The 23,959-nt window shown below is 41.6% G+C and overlaps 2 protein-coding genes across 4 annotated transcripts in view; both read right to left on the bottom strand.

Moving 5' to 3' along the window:
• Nucleotides 1-732: 732 nt before the first annotated feature.
• On the bottom strand, nt 733-15,389 carry parp14rs3 (poly(ADP-ribose) polymerase family member 14-related sequence 3). Of its 3 annotated transcripts, none has more exons than XM_021597347.2 (26): nt 14,650-15,384; nt 14,156-14,349; nt 14,036-14,060; nt 13,741-13,920; nt 13,049-13,288; nt 12,689-12,931; nt 10,520-12,588; nt 10,185-10,317; nt 7,656-7,760; nt 7,469-7,543; nt 7,086-7,262; nt 6,776-6,960; nt 6,633-6,687; nt 6,381-6,485; nt 6,186-6,248; nt 5,894-6,070; nt 5,552-5,727; nt 4,424-4,541; nt 4,209-4,328; nt 4,037-4,099; nt 3,737-3,913; nt 3,425-3,607; nt 2,678-3,319; nt 2,302-2,465; nt 1,455-1,629; nt 733-1,231 (listed from the first exon to the last, which is right to left on the bottom strand). In XM_021597347.2, the coding sequence occupies exons 1-26, from the start codon at nt 14,819-14,821 to the stop codon at nt 936-938; spliced, it is 6,312 nt and encodes a 2,103-aa protein (XP_021453022.2). In that variant the 5' UTR covers nt 14,822-15,384; the 3' UTR covers nt 733-935. The 3 variants fall into 3 exon arrangements, with proteins under 3 accessions (XP_021453022.2, XP_021453023.2, XP_036830472.1); XM_021597348.2 differs by having other exon boundaries at nt 14,036-14,057; XM_036974577.1 differs by lacking the exons at nt 733-1,231; nt 1,455-1,629; nt 2,302-2,465 and having other exon boundaries at nt 3,049-3,319; nt 3,444-3,607; nt 14,650-15,389.
• A 2,483-nt stretch (nt 15,390-17,872) lies between these two features.
• LOC110520196 (B-cell receptor CD22) overlaps nt 17,873-23,959 on the bottom strand; it is a 29,114-nt gene continuing 23,027 nt past the window's right edge. The window contains exons 2-11 of the mRNA XM_021597345.2: nt 22,127-22,171; nt 21,347-21,444; nt 20,821-21,234; nt 20,517-20,590; nt 19,870-20,220; nt 19,433-19,690; nt 19,073-19,336; nt 18,909-18,999; nt 18,732-18,795; nt 17,873-18,614 (exon numbers count right to left, since the gene is read on the bottom strand). Coding sequence (XP_021453020.2) covers nt 18,345-18,614; nt 18,732-18,795; nt 18,909-18,999; nt 19,073-19,336; nt 19,433-19,690; nt 19,870-20,220; nt 20,517-20,571 — 1,353 coding nt within the window. The 5' untranslated portion in view covers nt 20,572-20,590; nt 20,821-21,234; nt 21,347-21,444; nt 22,127-22,171 and the 3' untranslated portion in view covers nt 17,873-18,344. The remainder of the gene's footprint in view (nt 18,615-18,731; nt 18,796-18,908; nt 19,000-19,072; nt 19,337-19,432; nt 19,691-19,869; nt 20,221-20,516; nt 20,591-20,820; nt 21,235-21,346; nt 21,445-22,126; nt 22,172-23,959) is intronic.

Raw genomic sequence — 23,959 nt, 5'->3', positions numbered from 1 at the left:
TTCCCCAAACTGTTGCCACAAAGTTGGAAGTATAGAATCGTCTAAAATGGAATTGTATGCTGTAGCGTTAAGATTTCCCTTAACTGTAACAAAGGGGCTTAGCCTAGCATGAAAAACAGCACCAGACCATTATTTCTCCTTCACCAAACTTTACAGTTGTCACTATGCATTGGGGCAGGTAGCATTCTCCTGGCATCCGCCAAACCCAGATTCGTCCAGATTCACCAGTTGGTGAAGCGTGATTCATCACTCCAGATAATGCGTTTCCACCGCTCCAGAGTCCAATGGCGGCGAGCTTAACACCACTCCAGCTGATGCTTGGCATTGAGCATGGTGATCTTAGGCTTGTGTGCGGCCATGGAAACTCCTTTCATGAAGCTCCCGACAAACAGTTATTGTGCTGACATTGCTTCCAAACGCAGTTTGGAACTCGGTAGTGAGTGTTGCTACCAAGGACAGACTATTTTTGCGTGCTACGCGCTTCAGCGCTCGGTGGTCCCGTTCTGCCAACTCTTTTGGCCTTGATTGTTTGGCGGCTGAGCCTTTGTTCCTCCTAGATGTTTTCACTTCACAATAAGCAGCACTAACAGTTGACCGGAACAGCTCTAGCAGGGAAGCAATGTGACTAACTGACTTGTTGGAAAGGTGGCATCCTATGACGGTGCCACATTGAAAGTCACTGAGCTCTTGAATAAAGCCATTCTACTGCCAATGTTTGTCTATGGAGATTGCATGGCGGTGTTCTCGATTTTATACACCTGTCAGCAATGGGTGTGGCTGAAAGCGCAAATCTACTAATTTCAAGGGGTGTCCACATACTTTTGTATATATAGTGTCGTTTCTACAGAGTGCAAATGTTACATTTTGCAGTATTGGCGTTTCAGTTCTGTATTCTTAAAAAAAAAGAAAGGCCAACATGCGCCTCACTGTCTCTCTCAGACAGTCTTGAAACTGATGAGGTAGTCGGGGTAGGCCCCTGCATCACAGAACACCACATAGATAAAGGGATTCTGCAGGTCATTGACAGCACAGTCATGCAGGCCCTGATGGAGATCAGTAGGGTTCAGAGGGTTCGGCTCCTTCATGCCCCTCACCCCTAGGCAGGGATTACCCACTAGCACCCTGGCACGGTACATGTACTTTAGCCCACTGGCGTCTGGGTTGGAGTAGGCATCCTGGCACGAGTACCACGTCTCTTTGGCAAAGTAGGTCCCATCCCCGTAAACAGTAGCTGAAACCAAAGAAAATCCAAAAGATTCGAGAAACCGAATGATTCAAGAAAGTTCAAGAAGTTAAAAATGAAATGAAATGGAGGGGTTCACTACAGGAATCTATAATGACGAGACAGTTTAAGTGAAAATGTGTTTGAATCTTTGTTTGATTAAGCTCTACAGAGCATTACTGTTATGATAATGGAGAGGACAGTGTATGAGTTGATAAAGAATGTTCTTTACCGTTTCTCCCACAGAAGCTCCTATTGAAACCACAGGCATTGATTTTCTGACAGATGTCTTTGGTGGTGCCATGGTAAAGGTTCAGCTCATTCTTGTTTCTAGGATACTTCTTATCCAATGCCTGTTTCTTCACTGCGTACCTCTGCCACTGGTCCTTGCTCTGTATCCTCTGGATCTGTAGATAAAGCATTATAGATATTGTCAGTGATACAAGCACTACATTCCTCTCCTGGTTGTATATAATCTACACTGAACACAAATATAAAAGCAATATGTATAGTGTTGGTCACGTTTCATGAGGTGAAATAAAAGATCCCAGAAATGTTCCATACACACAAAAAGCTTATTCCTCTAAAATGTTGTGCACAAATTTGATTACACCTGTTAGTGAGCATTTCTCCTTTGACAAGATTATCCATGAATCTGACATGTGTGGAATATCAAGAAGCTGATTAAACAACATGATCATTCCAAAGGTGCACCTTGTGCTGGGAACAATAAAAGGCCACTCTAAAATGTGCAGTTTTGTCACACAACACAATGTCACAGATGTCTCAAGTTTTGAGGGAGCGTACAATTGGTATGCTGACTGCAGGAACATCCACCAGAGCCGTTGCCTAATAATTGAATGTTAATTTCTCTATCATAAGCCGCGTCCAACACCATTTTAGAGAATTTGGCAGTAAGTCCAACCGGCCTCACAACCGCAGACCATGTGTAACTACGCCAGCCCAGCCAGGACCTCCACATCTGGCTTCTTCACCTGCGGGATCGTCTGAGAACAGCCACCTGGACAGCTGATGAAACTTTTGTTCAGTGTATATCATATCAGTAATAGTTCATTTACCTGGACAATCTGAACGGTTGATTGTGTTTTAGTATTTGGTTTCTTGGAGGTTGCAACAAATTCCTTCTCTATGCTCTGGTACTCCCCTGAGTTAGGAGCCAGAGTGACTATCTCCAGATCCTTGCCATCCATTCTGGTCCAGCTACGTGGGAACTGAATGACAGCTGAAAAACAGAAGCACAGAGGAAACCATTGAACAGATCATCAATGTAAAAACTCAGGATCAATTAGTTAGTATCAAATAAATGTTTATTATTTCAATTCATATTCTTTTGATGTTCTGTATTATACACTTTTGATAAACTATATATTTGTATGAACTATAAATGATGCTTGACTATAAAGCTTTTTCCTAAACATATAACCAAGGTATTACCTGTGTCAGAATCTGCCACAAGGCTCCTTTTGACCCTGGTGATGGTCCCTTTGCTGTCAGTCTGCTGCATTCGGCTCAGATCTACAGTGAATGTCTCCCCCTGGTGGTTATATTTAAAACTCTTGTCTTTCCTGTGGCAGGCCAGCTCCAGGTCATAGCTGAGACTCTGACCCAGCTCTCCCCAGACCTCTCCCTCTCCGGCCTCCCAGCGCACTGTCTCCCTCATCCTCTTCTCCTCTCCCTCCCGGTTATCCCTGTCCCTCGCCCCCAGCAGATAGTCCCTAATCTGGAGGACAGCGGAAAAAACATTGTCTTTCTTCCCAGAGACAGTGACTTTGTTTGGGGATGCTACCAGGACACGGACCTGGTTATTCTGGCTCAGGGCCACGATGGCCTGTTTCTGCGGCTCCAGCAGCAGGGGCAAGTGGCTGGAGGGCAGGTCCTGGCTAACGCACTCCTCAGAGACCAGCTCGTCCAGAAGTTTCTTCACCTGAGCCAGGCTGGCAGGGGAGGACCCGTACACCTCAGCCTCCATACTGGGGAAGACCACCGCTGCTGTGGCGCTGGCCAAACACAAGGCTGGTTTGGTAGGAGCAGGCTGGGTTGGTGTGGTTTGTTGGACCGTTTTTGATAACTTTTTGGCTGTTGTAGAAGTAAATAAATACAGAAATAATGTATGAGAAACATGCATAGTAATACTTGTGGAAAAAGATTAAACACTTGGGTTACGATTAGGTTACTACTAACCAGCAGTCTTGGGTGTCACCTTTTTGAACTTTTTCATAACCTCATCAAAGTCCTTCATCATCTTGGTTTGGAATATAACAATGTGAATAGTTTTAACTGATGGGTTTCCGATGGTTTTCTGTAGCTCAGTTATTGCGTGCAACATTGCATTCCCAACCTCCACTGCTCCCAGGTTACCAGCACCTGTACAGGAGCATAAACATTTGTGTTTTTGGTGCCTGTATTTCTTTGTCATTACAGTACATGCAAAGCAAATAATAAATGCCACTTTTTAGGTTTTTAACAATGATACTACAATGTTATCACGCCTACCTGTTCCAAGTGCTGGGATGGAGACCGACTGGATTTTCTTGTCTTCACACATCTTCAACACCTTGAGCATGGAGCTGGTGATCTCCTCTTCCTTGGTCTGCCCCACCATGTGAATGATGTGCTTGGCCTGGATGTTTCCAGGTTTGGTCATGACAACACCATCATTGGGTTGGGTCCCTGGGGTCAGAAAAGAAAGGCATTAGCATGTCTAACTTCTTACACAAACACCACTTTTTTTTATCCCAGCTACCCATATTTCAATTCTCGTTTACTTTGTGTGTATTTATGGAAGACTCATGCCTAAAGCTTTGCACTCGTCCACAACCGACTGTCCAGCAGCTTTTAGAATGGCTCCTGAAACACCTACACAGTGAGGAACAACATGAGTGTAAATATCTTCACTTGAAGACCTTTCTGATGAAAGAATATCAGATATGTTCAGCTGATCTGAAAGTTGGAATAGGGATCTTGCCTGAGTTCAGATCGAGGCTTGAGTTTGTACTGCTGACGATGGCGTCGGTTTTCTCCTTAGTGATGTCCCCACATACCACCTTGACCTTCACTGGCCCAATTACTGCTTCAATGGTGTTTCCTGGATAAAGGGAAAAGGTTACAGAGGAAGAATAGGTAGCAGACATCCACTCTCGCATAACATCACATGCCGTAATACATTGGAACTGTACAAACCTGTCTGGCCACTGCTGCCCTCTCCTTCCCCAGAGCTGGTGTCATCATCATAAATATCATCCTCAGAGTCACTGTCTTCATCATCATCATCATCATCACTACAAAGATCATCTTTATCCTGGTTGAGAATCCAAAGAATGGGTTTAAAAACAATAACTATACACAGTAATGTACACTGAGTGTACAAAACATTAGGAACCCATTCCTAATATTTAGTTGCACCCCCCATCCCCGTGGAAAGCGTTCCACAGGGCTGCTGGCCCATGTTGACTGCAATGCTTCCCACAGTTGTGTCAAATTGATTGGATGTCCTTTGGGTGGTGGACCATTCTTGATACACACACAGGAAACTGTTGAGCACGAAAAACTCAGCAGTGTTGCAGTTCTTGACACACTCAAACCGGTGCGCCTGGCACCTACTACCATACCCTATTAAAAGACACTTCAAATCTTTGTCTTTCCCATTCACCCTCTGAATGGCACACATACACAATCCATGTCACAATTGTCTCAAGGCTTAAAAATCCTTCTTTAACCTGTCTCCTCCCCTTCATCTACACTTATTGAAGTGGATTTAACAAGTGACATCAGTAAGGGATCATAGCTTACACATGGATTCACCTGGTCAGTCTGTCATGGAAAGAGCAGGTGTTCCTAATGTGTTGTACACTCAGTGTAAGTATACTATACATCCACAGTATGTCTGAAGTTAAGTTCTATTAACAATGGCAGTTATGACATTATTATTACAAAGTTAGTACATTTTCAATATTTCTTTAAAGCTAGAATCCTTAGCTACATACATTTTTGGACTTATAAAATGAATGATATGTACCCATTGATTCTTGAAGAATATAACTTATAAATGCCTCATGAGCTTAGTTGAAATGTTGCACCCCACCAGAACCCAAATTATAAGCTTGTTTTACTCCAATGTTTAGAAACAACATAAACAAACACTATCCTCAAAACATGTTTAAAACTATCATTTGAATCATCGATGGCCAGTCCTTGCATCCATAGCTCTGTCTATAGATCTGAGAGTGGTTCTCCAGCCCTACCCCTTAGCTTTTTAGCGAAACAGGGGCTTTGTTATCGTTTCAATTAAGGATTCTAGCTTTAACATACCATCTGTCTAGTCTTCCACTGGTTGAGCCCCAGCTGACACTCCTGCAGGACCTTGTCCTCGTAGATGACAATGTAGATCAGTTTGATGATGGTAGGAACGAGGCACTGTGATAGATGATCCTGGATGCCCTGGAGGATGGCACCAATGGAGTCGGCACCATTAAGGCCGCCACCTCCTACAATGAGAACGTTTAAAAAAAATAGCTGAAGCTGTAGCTGAAAAATAGGACAATAGCTGTGGATAACTCAACAAATTAAAATGCCTGCATGTTGGGAGTCTACAATAACAACTGTTTATAATAACCTGTAATAACACTGAACCACTAATAAACCATTTCCTACCAGTGCCCACAGCAGGGAAGGACACGGTTGTGATCTGTTTGTCCTCACAGCACTTCAACACCTTGGTGACTCGTAGTGTAGTGTCAGCCACAGAGTGGGGCCCCAGCATGTGGAGGATGAAGTCACACTGCAGGGCCCCTCCACTGGTCACCCCTGCTGCATCAGCCCTCAGAGGGCCTGGAGAAATAAAGCAGATGACACACGGCAGAGAGACAGAGAGAGAGAAAAGAGTCAGACTGAATGGCTGAGATACACCACTGGTTATATTTTTCCTTAGATGGGAGACACTCACAAATGGTTTTGCACTCCTGTTCAACTGCGCTCCCAGCTGCTTTGAGAATCGCAGCACTAACTCCTGAAGAGAACATGTTTAAAATGAGGTTGTATCCAGTAGGTAGGATGAAAGTTATATTAACAGAATAAATCATATTTTCCGGAGTGCGCTAACAATGTAACATTTTATGCCGTTTTTTTCCAGTATACAGACCTCTTGTTAAGCTGATTCTTGAGTTGGTGGTATTCACGATACCTCTGACAGTTTCTTGAGTGATGTCGCCTCTCCTCACTTCAATTCTGACACCAAGGATTTTAACTAGGGGAGGGAAAAGGTCAACATTTCACACTCACATATTGTGATAATGATACCAATGCACATTTTAAAATAGGACACCATGAATTAATTTAAAATGTAAACAAATATGAATTCATTTCAAATTCAAAGAAAGTATCAAAGTCAGACCTTGATTTGGGGGAAGACTGGACTGAGAAGGTGTAGATGGTGATGCAGCCTTTGCCTAAATAAAACCCATAACCTCTAGTCATCACACTCATCAACAAAACAACAAAACATTTTCAAATGAGCCTTAGGTGGATTAAATCTACCTGCTCGATTTTGTGTGGGCCCAGGTTCCTTTCGTTAAAGTAATCTCTCAAGAGGTCAAAGATCTTTTGCTCAAAGGCCACTATGAAGATGATTTTGATGCTGGATGAAGGCATCTGTGATATGTGACTCTCCAGTCCTTTTAGTATGGCCTTGATGGAATCTTTGGGCTCAATGCCACCTTTCCCTGAAGCACAAGGCATCAGCATCCAAAGTGAGAAATAGATCAATTGAAACAAATAAATTGATTAATCAGTACAAGTGACACTGGAATGGAACATTTATTTTTATAATATATTTCAGTTGAATCACCTGTGCCAATAGTAGGAATGGACATTGTGACTGCCTTCCTGTGCTCAGACAGATTAAGGACCTTCTCTATGGAGGTAGTGATATTTGCAGCATTCTTGGGCCCAACTATCTGAGCTATGTTCTTACAGTTCAGTTTCCCACCACATGAGAACACAACATCATTGTCCTTCAGGACACCTGGGGAAATTGGGACAAAACAAATCAGTATTCTGTGATTAAGGTTCAACACTAATGGTCTGGTAGCAAGCTGAATACTATATTATTTCTGGAAATGTTGATTTTATAACCTAATCTTATCATATCAAGTATTATTGCTTGACTTAGTCCTCTTGTAAATGGGACTTCCTGGATAAATTAAGGTTGAATAAAAAAGTATGCCTTACCAAGTGATTGTACCATTCTTCTGCATTCATCCACTACTGATTTCCCAGCTTCCTTTAGGATGGCTCCAGACACACCTGTTGAGATAAGACATACAGTAAGTTAGAGACTTACCGTACACCGTCAAATGAAAACAAACTGAAAACAAACTGTGTGAACATGCCATTAAAAAGAATTAAACACACTTGCCAGACTTAAGATTCAGATGATGGTTGTTGGAATTCACTATGACATCCACTGTCTCTTTGGTGATGTCTCCCTTCTTCAGGAACACTGACACTCCATTAATAATCACTGTTAATAGAATAAAAATTAAGAAAGCAGATCTAATTCAAATGGAACAATTACCCCACCGAAGACATTCTTTAAAAAAGTACGCAGCAACAATCAATACATTACAGAATTAAAACACACAACATTATCCAGCCTAAAAAAAGCATTTTACACTCCTCCATAAGAGTCTCCCATCAATATTTTAAATTAATTCAGTGGCACTAACATATCTAGATGAAGCATAGATTGTAGACTATTCCATGCATCTGGTGCACAAGAAGAGAAGGCAGTCTTGCCTAATACTGTGAATGTCGTGGGGACTTTGAGTGGCAACCACCTTACAGAACGGGTATGGTAACTGCTGGTGGTGAAAGAAACCAGACTGCAGAGGTAAAGATGGAGTTTACCCAAAAGGGCTTTGTAGATGAACACATACAAATGTAGCTTCCTGCGCATATAAAGTGAGGTCCAACCTACCATTCGGTACAAGGTGCAATGGTGAGTGAGTGACTTGGCATTTGTAATAAAGCTCAAGGATGCATGATAAACAGAGTCCAGTCTCTGTAAGACGGAGGAGGTTGCATGCATATACAACAAGTCACCATTATCAATTACAGAGAGAAAAGTGGCCTGAACAAGCTTCTTTCTAGCAATAAGCGGGAAGCACGCCTTAATACGAAAATAAAGACCCAATTTCAATTGAAGCTTCCTCACAAGATTATCTAAATGAACTTTAAAGGACAACTTGTCATCCAACCATATACCTAGGTATTTGTAGGATGACACTCTTTCAATGGATAAACCACCAAATGCTAACCTTCTCTGGCAGAGTTTGAGCTCTGGTAAAGGTCATGAATTTAGTTTGTTGTACATTCAAGACCAGTTTGAGACCATAAAGGGAGGACCGCAGAGACTGAAAAGCAGTCTGGAGCTCTTGAACAACCTGAACCAGAGAAGGAGAACATGAGTATATGACTGTATCATCTACATTTAGATGTAACTTTGCTGGTTGCATCCCACTTCCCAAATCATTAATAGAAATTGAGGACACAGGAGCTAAAATGGAACCCTGGGGCACACCTTTATTCATCTCAAGAAAGCTAAACTTGTGATTGTCAGTATGTACACATTGCGTTCTGTCAGAAAAATAGTTCCTAAACCAATCTATTGCCCCTTCACTGAGACCAATGTTACTGAGTCATCCTAGCAACAATTTATGGTCAACTGAATGAAATGCCTTTGATAAATCCACAAACAGAGCAGCACAATGTTGCTTTTTATCAAGTGCATTAATGATGTAATTTGCCACTGCCATAGCTGCAGTTGTGGTGATGTGCCCCGATCTAAAGCCAGACTGAACTCTGCTCAGTATGTTATTTTTAATGAAGAAGTTGTTATTAACTGAGTTCACTAGGGATTCATAGACTTCAGTAATAACACCAGCTGCTATTATTAAGCGGTAGGGTCCAGGTTGTCTGGACCTGCAGACATTTTAGTGTCTATTGCCTTCAATGCTTTATAGACCTCAGCATAAGAAACAGGCTCAAGCCTGCTCAAGCCTGAGGGTGGTTTTAACCTTCTAGATGATGAATTGTATCAACTCGCTACCCAATGTTTTTACTTGCGAAATATACACTGAGTACACCAGACATTAGGAACACCTTGGATGGCTTTTCAGAATTCACCGATAAATTGGTCCAACTGGAAAATTAAAGGCACAGAAACTGTAATTATTTGGTAACAGGAAATACATTTAGTTTTGGACTGACCAATGAAGATATTTTCAAACTTAAAAGTTAGATATCACAACATTTTGATTTAAAATCTTTTGGACATTGAGTCAGAAAATGATGCTCATATGATAGGTAAGATATACAAAACCTTGCAGAGAACATATCCAACTGACAATCTCAGAAAAAATAAATAAACTATTGGAACCAAGACTTAAAAAGAATTGATGTTGGCACAATATGGAGGGAATGTTGGAGCATAACTAATGAAATTAAAGGTAACTAAAATGTATGCTTAATTCAGTATAAACTAATGTATATAATTTATTATACAAAAGACAAAATTCACAAATTCTACAGCATAACGGTCATAATGTCTTAAGTGTAAAACTAACAATTACCCAATTATCCATGCTTTCTGGGAATGCTATAAAGTCCAAAAGTTATGGGCAGAGCTAGAAAGTTGGCTGTCAGAAAAATTACAAGGAAAACATACTTTTAATCCATCGGTCTGCATAATTCATAAGGTGGTGTAGTGAGATAAGCATTGGGCTGGATGATTCTCTTCTCATCACTCATCTTGAAAAACCTTATACTAAAAACTTCAAACACTTCAAACACAAATCAATTTGTGAGGACAGGGCACGCTTTAGGTTTCCTGCAGTATTCAACCATATGGTATGATTATACAAAAAGTATGGTTGAAGGAACTAACCTTTGATGTCTGAGCCTGGCTTAGCCACTAGGGGTGGTGGTGGATGTGTGTTATGTGGGGCAGTGGCTGCAGAGGGAGCAGTTGGAGTTGTGCCTGTTGCTGTTTTGTTGGTTATTTGTTGTCGACGATAACCCTGTTGAATGAAGTAGGACAAGAAGAGGTTTGACTTTCAACGGGAATACTTGACCCCATTTACAATAACACTGCACATTTCCTCCTTAATCAAACCTAAGCATGTACCAAGGTTTGACATGGTATGTTAATCACAGATATAGCCAGGTGGCATTATAAAAGGAACACTAAACACCGAATGGAATGTTGAGAAGCGGACTTACCTCTCCTTCAATGGCTGACTGGAACTCCCCCACTATCTTGGCATCGGAGTCTATCACAAATATGTTCCTCAGGTGTTGGGGTTTCTGTTTAATGAAACCGAGGACTCCCTTGATAACTGCTGCACAGCTCTCTGTGACAGGAAAACCAAAGGTACCGCACCCAATCGCTGGCATCCATATGGAGACGCACTTCTTGATGTCTGCTTTCAGTAAACTGTCCTGGACCGTCGACTGTAGATTGATATTTCTAAGAGTTGAGGTGTCCTTCCCCCATACTGGAAGCACTGCATAGATGAGGTGCTGAGCTCCAAGGGTGCCTGGGTTGGACAAGACCACATCTCCTGGCTGTAGAGTCTGCCTCTCCTTCAGGAACTTGTCAAACACCTTCCTGATATCAGGCCCACCAATCTGAAGGAACTGCTTAGCAATCGGAGTATCAAAGGACAGACTGCTGCTCAGAGGGCAGATCAAAGCATCTGCAGCATGTTGGGAGATGTTACCCTGACCAACAGTTAAAGTGACGCAACCTTCAATGTTGTATCTGTATTTCTGACAGTGGGTAATCACTGGTGATAGGTAGAGTTTGCACCCTAAATCCTTGAACTTGGCCTGCAGATCCGCTTGGTTTTTCTCTAGGACTTTGGACTCCCCGGCCTTGGAGTATGTGTACCTCTCCGTTGTAATTGTACTGACCTGCTGTTTCACTGCATCTACGGCCTCTTTGATTTTATCACTCGCTGCCGTGATCTTCAGACAAGGAGATCCTAGTGTTTTGCATGGCAGTATAGTCACGCCCAGAGCCTTGATTTCAGGGACCTCTGAGAGGTTCATGCAAGAGGCCACAAACTCTACTTCCTGGACTGATTTGAGAGAGACATCCACTGTTTCCGGCTTCTTGTTGTCCAGGTATCCCCTCAACTTCCCTGCCACATCTGCCACCACACTGGAGAATCCACAGACTCCAATCTTCTCCTGTGTTACGGAGATTCTGACATTGTGGTTGTTCTTGGTGAATTTGAGGTCTCCATTAAGTATGGCAAAGAACTGTGCCCATTGTTCGCCATTGGTCACATGGGCTTGGTCTGGTGTGAGTTTGATGACTTCCTCTTTGATGACCTCATGTAATGTGTCTTCAGCTCTCTGGATGTCAGCTCTTTCTGCAAGGATCTGGATGGAACCATCACTAAGGAGGAATACAGACGATATGTGGTTCTGGGCAAAATGCTTCCTCTCAAACTTTTTCAGGTCCAGAGATTTCAAGAACTCCATCAAAGGCACTGATACATTATTAAGCAGTCTGGTTTCAACATTCCCCATTGCCTCATGGACAACACCTTCTGCGGTACTCACCTTGTTCTCCAAACCCTTTAGACATATGATGAAGCTTTCTTCATCTTTGGACAACTCCACGTCCACTAGTTTGCCAGAGACAAGATCCCAGATGATCTCAAACTTCTCTTTGGAGTCCAGTGAGATTTTTCTTACTATTGTGTTCCTCTCCATCTGAAGCTCATCACTGACCTTCTTCACCATGTGCTCAATCTTCTCCACAAGGGTCTTCACCTCATTCTGCACTCCTACCACCACAATCTCACCATTGCTCTTCTTGTAAGAGATGCTGGCATCAGAGGATTTGAAACCAAGACAACTATTCTCAACCCTTTCCCAGACCTCCACCGCTGTGGGTAGCTGAACCTCTTTGTATTTCTCTAGCAAGGCCAGAGCCTCTCTCTGGGCAATTCTTCCCCATTTAGGGCCCAGTCTGAGCATGCCCAAGGACTCCTTCTCCATGGTCATATCCAGCTCCATCTGTGGGGGTTCTGTGATCATATTGAAGGAGACGCTAGCATTGACCTTACGTAGTCCAGTTGTTAAATCCTGCTTGCGTGCTTCATCACATTTAATGAAGTCGAAAAGTGCTGAACTGAGACAAAGGGCTATGTTAGAAGGGATGTCTGATGGGAGGGCTGTTTGCCCTGTTAACGCCTTCTGCAGACTGGAGTAGAATAGCTGAGCTATGAGGTCCACCCCACCGAAATTATGCTTGTGTTCCGCAACCTGATAGGCAACTGAAATAAGGTGAACAGAGGGCAGAATTATTTACTGAACAGGTTTAGCTTAAAACGTCATCCTATTTCTAGAGGATAATGTAATTGAAAAGGGGCCTACCATGACAGTCTTCAAAGGTGATGACCATGCTCTTGCCCTTGGTAACCCAGATCTGGGACTTGATATCTCCTCCTTTGCTCCTTTTGCTGGAGAAGTAGAGATTGAGGGCCTCCTCCACTCCTCCTTTGATTTGGCTCATGTCCCCCTGGACAAGCACAGAGTCTGTCAGCTCTAAACGACACGACCCGATCTCCATGCCCTGGTACTTCTTCGATGAACATTTCCTAAGGAAGGACTTTACGTCTGCGTAACATCAAATGTTAATAGTTAGATTAGTATTGTATGCCGTTTTTTGGTCACTTAATGGCGTAATATTAGAGATATTGTGTATACATGTTTTTGATGTATCTGTGGACCCACCAATGTTCTGTTTGAAACTGACCACTATTCTGTCTCCATCGTCCAGGGTCTCCCAGGCATGCTCAGCCCCTTGGCTGCAGCTGCCGATGAACAGAGAGATGATGTCGCACTTGCAGCTCTCATTAAACCCAGTCAGGACGAAGCGCCTGTTGTCCAGTTTCCCTTCCACAGCAGTCTCATTGTACACCTCCACAGAAATGCCATACTGATGCTCCTTCTTGGCAAGGACTTTCTCTGCATCTGACAGGAGGTAAATAATTTATTGGTGGGCATGATTGTCCAAACAGACTCAAGAAATAAACTAATATGATGTTCACCTGTTGATATAAGTAGATGACATGTAATGTAACAATGTAAATTCTCTAAAATGCAAAGACTCAAATAGCAGCCATTGTGTTCTTGTGACTGGGAAGGAAGCATTTCCTCATGACCCCTATTCCCAGCTGTGATGAGACATTCCATTTTACAGTCATAGCAAAGTAACTTCTGAATGATAAACAAGTATGGCAGATCTAATTACAGTGTTTATTCCAACAGGTACAAAGTGGAAATGTACACTGATTACAGTAAAATAAATCCAAGTGTGTGGTTAATAATACAGTAAATCATATACAGTACAGTAAATCATTTAATATTAATTGGAGGAAAGAATATTTAAATTATATAAGTCTATGTAAAAAAAAACTCCTTACCTGACTGAAAGGACAGTTTGAGGATCCAGCTATTATTGCCATGTCTTGTAATGCTGACCCCTTCTTCTTCTGATGCAAACTGGTCAAAATACAATTTAAGGAGCTCCTTTTCAAGTTCCTTTGTGGTTCTAACAAGCAGTGTATGTGTGTTTGCTTTAATATCCTTATCCTCCACTGAATCTGAAAAATAAACAGAAACACACAGAGAGAGAGAGAGAGAGCATTAACATGAATATGATTCCCATACTGATGTTATACATTGATGAATAAGTGTCTTTATGAATATCAGTCTTACCTGCTTGACTGTCTGACACTGGCTGCTACATCACAGATAAGGACAAGCACAGAAAAACACATGTCAAAATATTGTAATATGGCAAACTTGATGCAATATAACAAATAAACAAAGAATCACCTTCTCTTCAGTGTTGAGTGCAGATTTTCCCACAAGAGTCAGATTGTTGTCTCTTTTTGGTAAGAGAGGTGGTTTAACATTCTTCACTTTTGTTTCACCGCCATTCTCCTTCAGTTTCACTTGAAGCTCAACCACCCCAATGGGTTTTTTAAAATCTATCTTATGATCTCTTTTAGCCAACACTTTCTGCAGAGCTGGGAAAATGATAAAATACCATCATTAGGTACAGTATATGTAGTCTCTGCCTAATTAACCCATTGTACAAAACCAGATTCTGCTGTTTTGGCTCCTAAGACATTACATTACTGAACACAATCTTGGTGCCTCAGATGTTTGTCAAAATACTTTACATTAACTGTTTATCACAATACTTCAGATATAGGCCTGAGCAAAATAGATAAACTGTATAATTAGGCTAATTTATTCACAATCAGATTTTGTGTCTAAATTGACAGTATGTAAATATTTTGATTTCAAAATAATTTTATAATTACATGCATCTTCGAGGTAAACGAGCAGAGCCTTCTTCTTGTCCCCAGGATAGTCTTGAATTTGTAATACCTCTCCTCCAGACCTCCTTTTGTTTTTGAAGTACAAATCCAACTTGGATCTAATTTTGTCTAGGTCGACAGGCAGACCCTCCAAAATCAGTGTTTTTTCCGTCATTATTCAGAAAATTAGGTCGACCTATATTGATTGAAGCGTGATCATACTTGTATGACTCTTATTTCAGAAACTTTGATTGCTCACCTGTCCTGTTGAAGTGACAGTTCGTGTCTCAGAGGAACGAGGATTCTGAGACTCCACACTCTGAAATCGTGCTACAGTGTCTTTTTTTATTTCGGTTATTATGGAAAATCCGTGCTAATATGTTGTGTTGAGCCCAGATGGTTGCGCCCTGTATAGTGCATAAAATAACTTTCACTTTTGATTTTAACCTCGTGACTTCAAGGAACTTGAATTATTAGTGAACAAGAAAGTGAATCGGTTCTCCACCGAGGTAAAACCAGTTTTAAATTGGATATTCGCGCTTTCAAACCACTTGAGCCACAGACTCCAAATAAGTGTCATGATTTTGGACAAATTGCGCACAACATTGCACAGGTCTTATTTTCACGATTTGGACATTCATTCGCTTTCCAAAGCTAATAAACATGTGGAAATGTGAGCAAGCAGCATTTTGTATTCCTAGATTAATTAGTTAGGGAGCGTAAACAAAGTTGAAACTTTTTCTACATTCGAATTTCAATAGCTCCTTGGTCATGTGACCTATTTGACTCAAACAAGGTTCAGAATGTCCACTCAGTGGGCCTACACATTGCAGACCCTTTAGTTTGTCTATTTTCATCTCATGCAATTTTTCAATGTTTTTCAATGTTTCTAATTTCAATAGCTCCTTGGTCATGTGACCTACTGACCTCAAACAAGGTTCAGAATGTCCACCCCTCTGTCAATTTGACCAGCAGGCTGTAACAACATATTGCTTTGATATGAACTTAATATGAGGGAACTAAAAAGAAACAAACACTCACAGTATTGACTCTGCTAGCTTCAGATCTATGCCCAGATCCCTGAGAAGAATGTGAAGTTTACCAGTAAGGAGAACGAGGGCAGTGATGACAGCGGTCAGTGCATCAAGGAAAAAGGTACAGGAATCAGGGCGGCCAGATATGAACAGACAAAGGGACCATGTCTTCTCATTTTGGATTAGCCTTTGATATATAATAGGATAGATCACTTACTTTTGTGGCTTGATAAAGGACAAATGAATGTATAGTAATGTATGGTACAAATCAGATTTGATCCTATTCCAGAGTTATCTATGTTCATTGTATGTGTAATACTGGGATTCCCCTTTTTTCCCTAGTGGCAGCACAGATCCTGAAGATGGCCAAGTGCACTGTGTCCTGTGACAAAGACAAAGTGTATGTGAAGCCTAAAAGCCTTACACTTGACCCCTCTGTGAAGTTTGAGGTACAGTAGTTCACACAATTAATGTTATATTTAAGTACCTTGAAGACATTAAAGAGTGACTGCCTTTAAAAAGCAACAAATCCCTTTAAAAATGGACGATGTGGCATCGATTCGAGTCAGAAACAGTTATTCTACTGTCAAAATTGACTACAAAGTGTAAATAGGTTAATTTTGGTCATAAAGTCAGTCTCTTCTAAAACGGAGTTTGGAACATCTGTGCATCACAACGGGTAAATGAAGGTTGGGTTTTGATTTGATGATGTCCATTTGCACACTAACATGGGGTGAACAGCTGCAGTGATTGCTCTTTATCCAATAGCATAGACAGTGAGACAAACCTGACCAGCACCTCCAACTTTGTTTTCATAAGACAAAACATTGCACATTTTCTTACTTGAGAAATAATGCACCAAACACCTTAGTTAGATGTAAAACTAAAACATCCTTGGCAAAAACATCATCATGGTTATTTTATTCTGTGCCTACAGTGTCTCATGGGGGACAAACGTCAAAAACCAAACGGGGATGAAACACACCTCCAAGACTGAAATCTCGTTTTTCTAATGAGCAACAGAAAAACACACGTGCCAATCGGTGTGTTTAGTGGCCCTTAAAAGACAATCTCCTACACCCGATAATGATTGAGTCTGTGTGTGTGCTAGGCTAGGGAATAACCGTCTTTACTACAAAGTGTAAAGGCATGTTCCAATCTATTTTGAGTTAGGAGTTGGGGTACGTTCAAGAAAATTATGCCATTCGCCTGGCACTTGTCCACCATTACTTATTTTATGGCTGATTTAGTGCTGTACTGTTGACAAGGTGACACATTGTGAACAAGGTTTGTGGCTGTCGCTGTGCAGGTGCACCTTGATGTCTCCACAAAGACAGTCAACTTCTCCAATGCCCAGCCCCCAATGCCTGAGGAGCAAATGAGAGATTGTCTGGAGATTAGCTTCTCCAAGCCCAGTTGAGGGGGAGGAGAGGTGGAGAGGTTGGACTATGACATGTACTCTGGGAAATGAAAAATCACCTTCCTCAACACTGGAGGTACAGTAGATCTATTATATTAATCATTAGTGTGTGTGTGTGCATGTTCACTCACACTGCACACTGTCCTAACCCATCTGGACAAGAGGAATACCTATGTAAGAATGCTGTTCATCGACTAAAGCTCAGCATTTAACACCATAGTACCCTCCAAACTTGTCATTAAGCTCGAGACCCTGGGTCTCGACCCCGCCCTGTGCAACTGGGTCCTGGACTTCCTGTAGAAGTTGTTGTTTTCCTGTAGAAAACAACATCTCCACCCCACTGATCCTCAACACTGGGGCCCCACAAGGGTGCGTTCTCAGCCCTCTCCTGTACTCCCTGTTCACCCAAGACTGCATGGCCATGCACGCCTCCAACTCAATCATCAAATTTGCAGACGACACTACAGTGGTAGGCTTGATTACCAACAACGACAAGACTGCCTACAGCGAGGAGGTGAGAGCCCTCAGAGTGTGGTGTCAGTAAAATAACCTCACACTCAATGTCAACAAAACAAAGGAGATGATCGTGGATTTCAGGAAACAGCCGAGGGAGCAGCCCCCTTTCCACATCGACGGGACAGCAGTGGAGAAGGTGGAAAGTTTTAAGTTCCTCGTCGTGCACATCACGGACAAACTGAAATGGTCCACCCACACAGACAGTGTTTACTACATCACTACACCCTGGTTACACCTCCACACCTGGTGACATTCATTTACTACATTACTACATCCTGGTTACACCTCCACCTTCACACCTGGTGACATTAATTTACTACAGCACTACACCCTGGTTACACCTCCATCTCAACACCTGGTGACATTCATTTACTACAGCACTACACCCTGGTTAATGTCACCAGGTGTGGAGGTGTAACTAGGGTGTAGTGATGTAGCAAATTAATATCACCAGGTGTGGAAGGGGACCTACTGACTGAAATAATAATAATGTGATGTCTGTGGTTGACACCAACTAGAAGTACTGAGGGACTAAAATTGGGATGCAGAGCTGACGTCCTGTCTTCATGAGGCCTCTTTCTAACTACCAAAACGTCAGTGAAGTTCTACAAGAAATGCATTTTTGGAGCAAACATATTATACAAGAAGAATAGTTGGAAAATATCCCTACAATTCGTCCATAACAATTGGCTTATTTCTCTTTACTTTTGTATGTCTCACCAGCTACACTAAAACCTGGTGTTTCCAGTGTACTGTACCACAGTGGTCTCTACTGGAATGTCAACAGCACTGGTGTGGTTAAATTTCACAGCAGCGTACTGGACATCCTCCTCCTGTTTCTGGGGTTGAGACGGTTGGGCAGTGGAGTATTCAGGCACTTCCTGGTTTCTGTGTTGAATGCTGGCGTATTGAACGTTATCCTGGTTGTCCGCTGTCGGTGCTGCAGTATGGGTTATGGCCATGCCTGAGATGTTGTCATACACGGGACTAGAGTCTTGCTGATGAGGAGAGAGGGCAGACAACATGAGAGTTGAAAAATAAAGTAATACCACAGTCATTGAGTCCATCTCTTCAAAGACCACTTTAGTTCTCAGTCAACTGATTCCAACACTCACCTGTCCATTGTCTACTGTGTCTCTTCTGTCTCTTGTGTCGGAGGTGGATTTGGAGGCTTTCTTCCTGTTTTGTAAATTAAAGAATGAATGAACATATGAATGGATGAATCAATTCAAATCAATCAAGATCAATTATAAAAAACACAATGTAAAAAAAGAGGTAAATTATTCACTCACCTGAACCACATAAGGACAGAGAGACAGAGGATGAGAACCAGAACAACCACTATGATTCCTATAGATGCATTCTTCACAGAAGCTTGTTTCTCTAAAGCATAAAGAATGATGTGAATGTTATCTGATAGTGTAACTTGAAATTTAAAATAAAAACACAATCTTACCGGCTACAATGATCAATTGAGGTGTAGATATCTGGGCTCCAATTGTATTCTCAGCCTCACAGTAGTATTCTCCACTGTCCTCAGAGCTGATGTTAGTGATGCTGTAACTCTGTCCTGATGCTTTTGGTGAGGTTACGTTCTTCTTGTACCAGGTGTATTTGACCACAGGTGGGTTGGCATCACTGCTGCAGGTCAGAGTCACTGAACTGCCCTCCACTATTTTACCAGAAGGACTGACTGATACTGACACTCTCTTTGGGCCATCTAGTGTTGGGAATGACATACAAATGAACACACAGTGTAACTAAAGTATAATACTATAATTAAATTGGTTAGATTCTATATATTTATTGTACTCACATCTGACAGTGAGAGTCTCTTCAGCAGAGGGGAGATTCTCATGGCCGTTTACAGCACAGGAGTATCTGCCTGTATCCTCACTGCTGACTGGGTCTAGGTACAGGTAGTTACTTTTGGTCTTTGGGTTTGTGAGACGTTGTCTGTTCTTCTTCCAGATGTAGGTGGGGTTGGGGTTGTCAGTCAGAGTACAGGTGGTGCTACAGGTCAGTGTCACAGGCTCTCCCTCTGTCACTATAGTTAGAAATTTTGCCTCCAGGCCTGTGATTAAAAACAAACATTATAACCTTATCAACTTACCCAACAACCATTGTAAGCAAATTACACAAGACGTCCATATTATATACAGACTGTCATTCCTAATGTACTGTATAATATCAAATTAAAACAGATTTCCAAAGACTTGAATGTAACTGATAAAGTATTACAAAATAGTGTACCTGTGACGGACAGCCTGACTCCAGGACTGCCAGAATAGCTCTCACTTCTCACACTTTGAAAGACATAACCTTGTATGATCTGAGTCCTGAATGTAAAACAGTACTCAGCTGAGTCACTCTCTCTCAGGTCTGTGATTCTCAGGGTGCAGTCATTCACTTTGTCCCCATAGTACTCCACACGATCATCATTCTGAGGTTTCACAACAGACCATCTATAGAACCATGATGTCCCTGTGACTGTATGACCTCTGGGATATGTATAAGAGCAGGACAGATCCACTGTTGACCTCTTCAAGGCACAGATACTCTGAGGGTTGTAAGTCACCCTCCAGCCATTCTGACCCAGTACCACTGCAACACAGTCACACATCACAGGGCAACTAAAGAACCATTAAAGAAACCCCTGGCCCACACCCAGTTTTTTCCACAGTTGCAGAGAGATAAACAAATGGAAACCACAAGCATATACTATATGTGAGGTGTGAGGAGCAAATCTAAATATTAACAAGGAAATTAATAATTTACAACAAATGAACATTGAGAAGCAACTTATTGTGAATTGTTAGAATTGTTTAGAAATGTCTATAGATTGAATAGCAAAGGATAGGAAAAGGATGGTTACTGAAAGGTTAGGAATGAGACCATACCTGTCTCAGACCAGATAAAGACCATCAACACACTTCCTGCTGTTCTCAATGCCATTGTTGCATCTCCATGCAGTCTTAAACAGAACGGTAGACAACTAAAACACACTTTATAACTGGTGAATAACTGCACTTTGATACTTAGCACACAACGGTATTATATATATGTATTGCTCTAAATACATTTCCCCCTCTAATTCTGACCATATCATTAAGGCCAAAGATCCTATCATTATCACAATATATTGTTTATTACTAAAACATCAAATTAAACACAATGTTATTAGATATTGTCACACGTACTTACAGAGTGAAGTGGAAAGGACTTGTACAGTAAATCAACTGACTAGCAGTGTGTGGAAACAGGAACTAACAGTGTGGTTGGCACATATTGAAATTAGCTGATACAGAGCTGTCCTTCCACTTTAGACATTAACATAGATGATGCTGTTACGAGGAGCGAAGGTGGGGAACCCAAGAGCGGACTCAGAAGAGGAAGTCGGGATGAATGTGTTTATTGAACACAGAGAAATATGAAGTGCAGAACTGGGGTAGCTCAGATGAGTGCAAAAAAAAACAGGAGTGTAGAATGAGGTTGGAGTTGCCTGAGCAGGACAGGGAAACAGGTCCTGAGGGGAATCCAATGTAATGGTGGGGAGTGAAATCCAGAGCAAGGTGGTGAGATGTGGAACAGGAGACAGGAGCCAGAAACAGAGCGGTACTGTAAGGAGAGGACAAAAAATGGTTTAAGGCAGGGAAACAAGCACAGCAGAGCAACAGGATCTTGTGAAAAGACAAAAGGCTAGAATAATAACTGATTGAGCAGAGATTACATTCTGGCAGAGTGGAAGTGGCAGGAATGGGTATATGTAGAGATCTTCATTTATGGATGAGTTGCAGCTGGTAGGGATCTGCTCTGACTCCAGCACACCTGTCTCCAATCACACAATTAAACAGAGAGGGAGAGGGAGAGAGAGAACACAGGGAAAGAACTGGAGGTAAAGGAGACACCGGACAACCACCAGAGGGCGCAGCAGGAGCAGATGTGACAGTTGCATTCTACCCAATAATGATAATTACAATCATCCTCATTATGATCATTATAATAATCAGAACACCACAACAGACTTATATGGCACTTTTCAAAGACTCAGAGACGCTAAAAACAACTGATGATGTCACCTAGGCCTACAGATCTGTTAACAGAGCAGATTGAATAGAACATGATAGAAGAAATATGGTTACTATGATGAAGAATAGATTGCACCTGATACTGCAATTAGGAGGTATCAGGCAATGAGACTAATGTTGTATTACATGCTAGTACATACCACATATGGAAACAGTAATGCAAATCAAAACGTTTTACAATGAGATTCATATGCAGAACAAATCATCAAATGCAGTACAATCACACGGAACAAGCTATTATCAAGTTGCAAAAAGGAAGCAAGCCTAAATATCCTTTATTGACTGATAATTACTTTTTTTCTTGTTTTTTTCTTAACAAGCTAAAGCTATTTTACCTTGATAAGACGATTAAAGTAAAATAATAACAGTAATATAATGTTGATCATCTGATAGAAAACAAATACTATTTGATCTGAACTCACCTGTCCATTGTCTGTTGTCCTTTGTTGCATCTCCCTCCCTGCAGTCTTAGAAACACAAAAGGTAGACAACTTAAACACACTTTATAACTGGTGAATACCTAAGCCTGATGCAAATAAAAATGCACAATACTGTTGTTTACATCTAAGGACACTATGTCTCTTTTTTTTTGTGCCAAGCATCTTTGGTATGAATCAAGGACACATTTGTTATGCTCAACTTCAAACCAAGGATTTTAATCTGTCATCAAGAAATTAGTCATCAATATATTTGATGGGTAACCTTATTGATCAGTATTAAAACCGTGATACATTTGAGAATTGTATTGTCTAAGGCAGTGGTTCCCAAATGTGTTATAGTCCCGTACCCCTTCAAACATTCAACCTCCAGCTGCGTACCCCCTCTAGCATCAGGGTCAGTGCACTCTCAAATGTCATTTTTTGCCATCATTGTAAGCCTGCCACACACATACTATACGATACATTTATTAAACATAAGAATGAGTGTGATTTTGTCACAACCTGGCTCGTGGGAAGTGACAAAGAGCTCTTATTAGGACCAGGGCACAAATAATAAAATAATTATAATCAATAATTTTGCTCTTTATTTAGCCATCTTACATATAAAACTGTATTTGTTCATCGAAAATTGTGAAAAAAATCACCACAGGTTAATGAGAAGGGTGTGCTTGAAAGGATGCACATAACTCTGTAATGTTGGGTTGTATTGGATAGAGTCTCAGTATTAAGTCATGTTCCACACTGACACTCTGCATGCATTTCGTCATCATGCCAGTGAGGGCTCAGAATCCACATTCACATAGGTACGTGGTTGCAAAGGGCATTCGTGTCTTAACAGCTCTATTTGCCAAGGCAGGATATACTGAGCACAGCCCAATCCAGAAATCTGGCAGTGGCTTTCGATGAGGCTCTCTTGTTCAGATATTAGTAAGTGGACTGGAGGCAGGGCATGAAAGGGATAACGAATCCAGTTGTTTGTGTCATCCGTTTCGGGACAGTACCTGCGTAATTGCGCACCCAGCTCAGTCAGGTGCTTCGCTATATCACGTTTGAAATTGTCCTTAAGCTTGAGTTCATTTGCACACAATCATACAATGATGGAAAGACCTGTGTGTTGTCCTTGTTAATGCAGACAGAGAAGAGCTCCAACTTCTTAATCATAGCCTCAATTTTGTCCCGCACACTGAATATAGTTGTGGAAAGTCCCTCTAATCCTAGATTCAGATCATTCAGGCGAGAAAAAACATCACCCATGTAGGCCAGTTGTGTGAGAAACTCGTCATCATGCAAGCGGACAGACAAGTGAAAATTATAGACAGTAAAGAAAACTTTAAGCTCGTCTCTCAATAAAAAAAACATGTCAATACTTTGCCCCTTGATAATCATGTTAAATGAGCGTTACATGGTCGCTGCCCATATCATTGCATAGTGCAGAAAATACACGAGAGTTCAGGGGCCTTGCTTTAACAAAGTTAACCATTTTCACTGTAGTGTCCAAAACATCTTTCAAGCTGTCAGGCATTCCCTTGGCAGCAAGAGCCTCTCGTGGATGCTGCAGTGTACCCAAGTGGCATGGGAGCAACTGCTTGCACACGCATTACCACTCCACTATGTCTCCCTGTCATGGCTTTTGTGTCATCAGTACAGATACCAACATGAGCAGCAGCTACGTTTGGCTACATACGGACCTTAAGTGGAATTCCCATGAGAGAGTAACGGTTAATGTGATTGGATGTTAATTATTTGACTAGGATACCTGTATTTGACATGGTCTTGTTATTTCGCTGAACACTAGATGGTTTCATTTTATTTTTG

The sequence above is a fragment of the Oncorhynchus mykiss genome, chromosome 3 (genome assembly GCF_013265735.2).
Source record: "Oncorhynchus mykiss isolate Arlee chromosome 3, USDA_OmykA_1.1, whole genome shotgun sequence".
In the NCBI taxonomy this organism is placed as follows: Eukaryota; Metazoa; Chordata; class Actinopteri; order Salmoniformes; family Salmonidae; genus Oncorhynchus; species Oncorhynchus mykiss.
The sequence above is the reverse complement of the archived record's forward strand: the minus strand, read 5'-3'. Positions and strand labels throughout refer to the sequence as shown.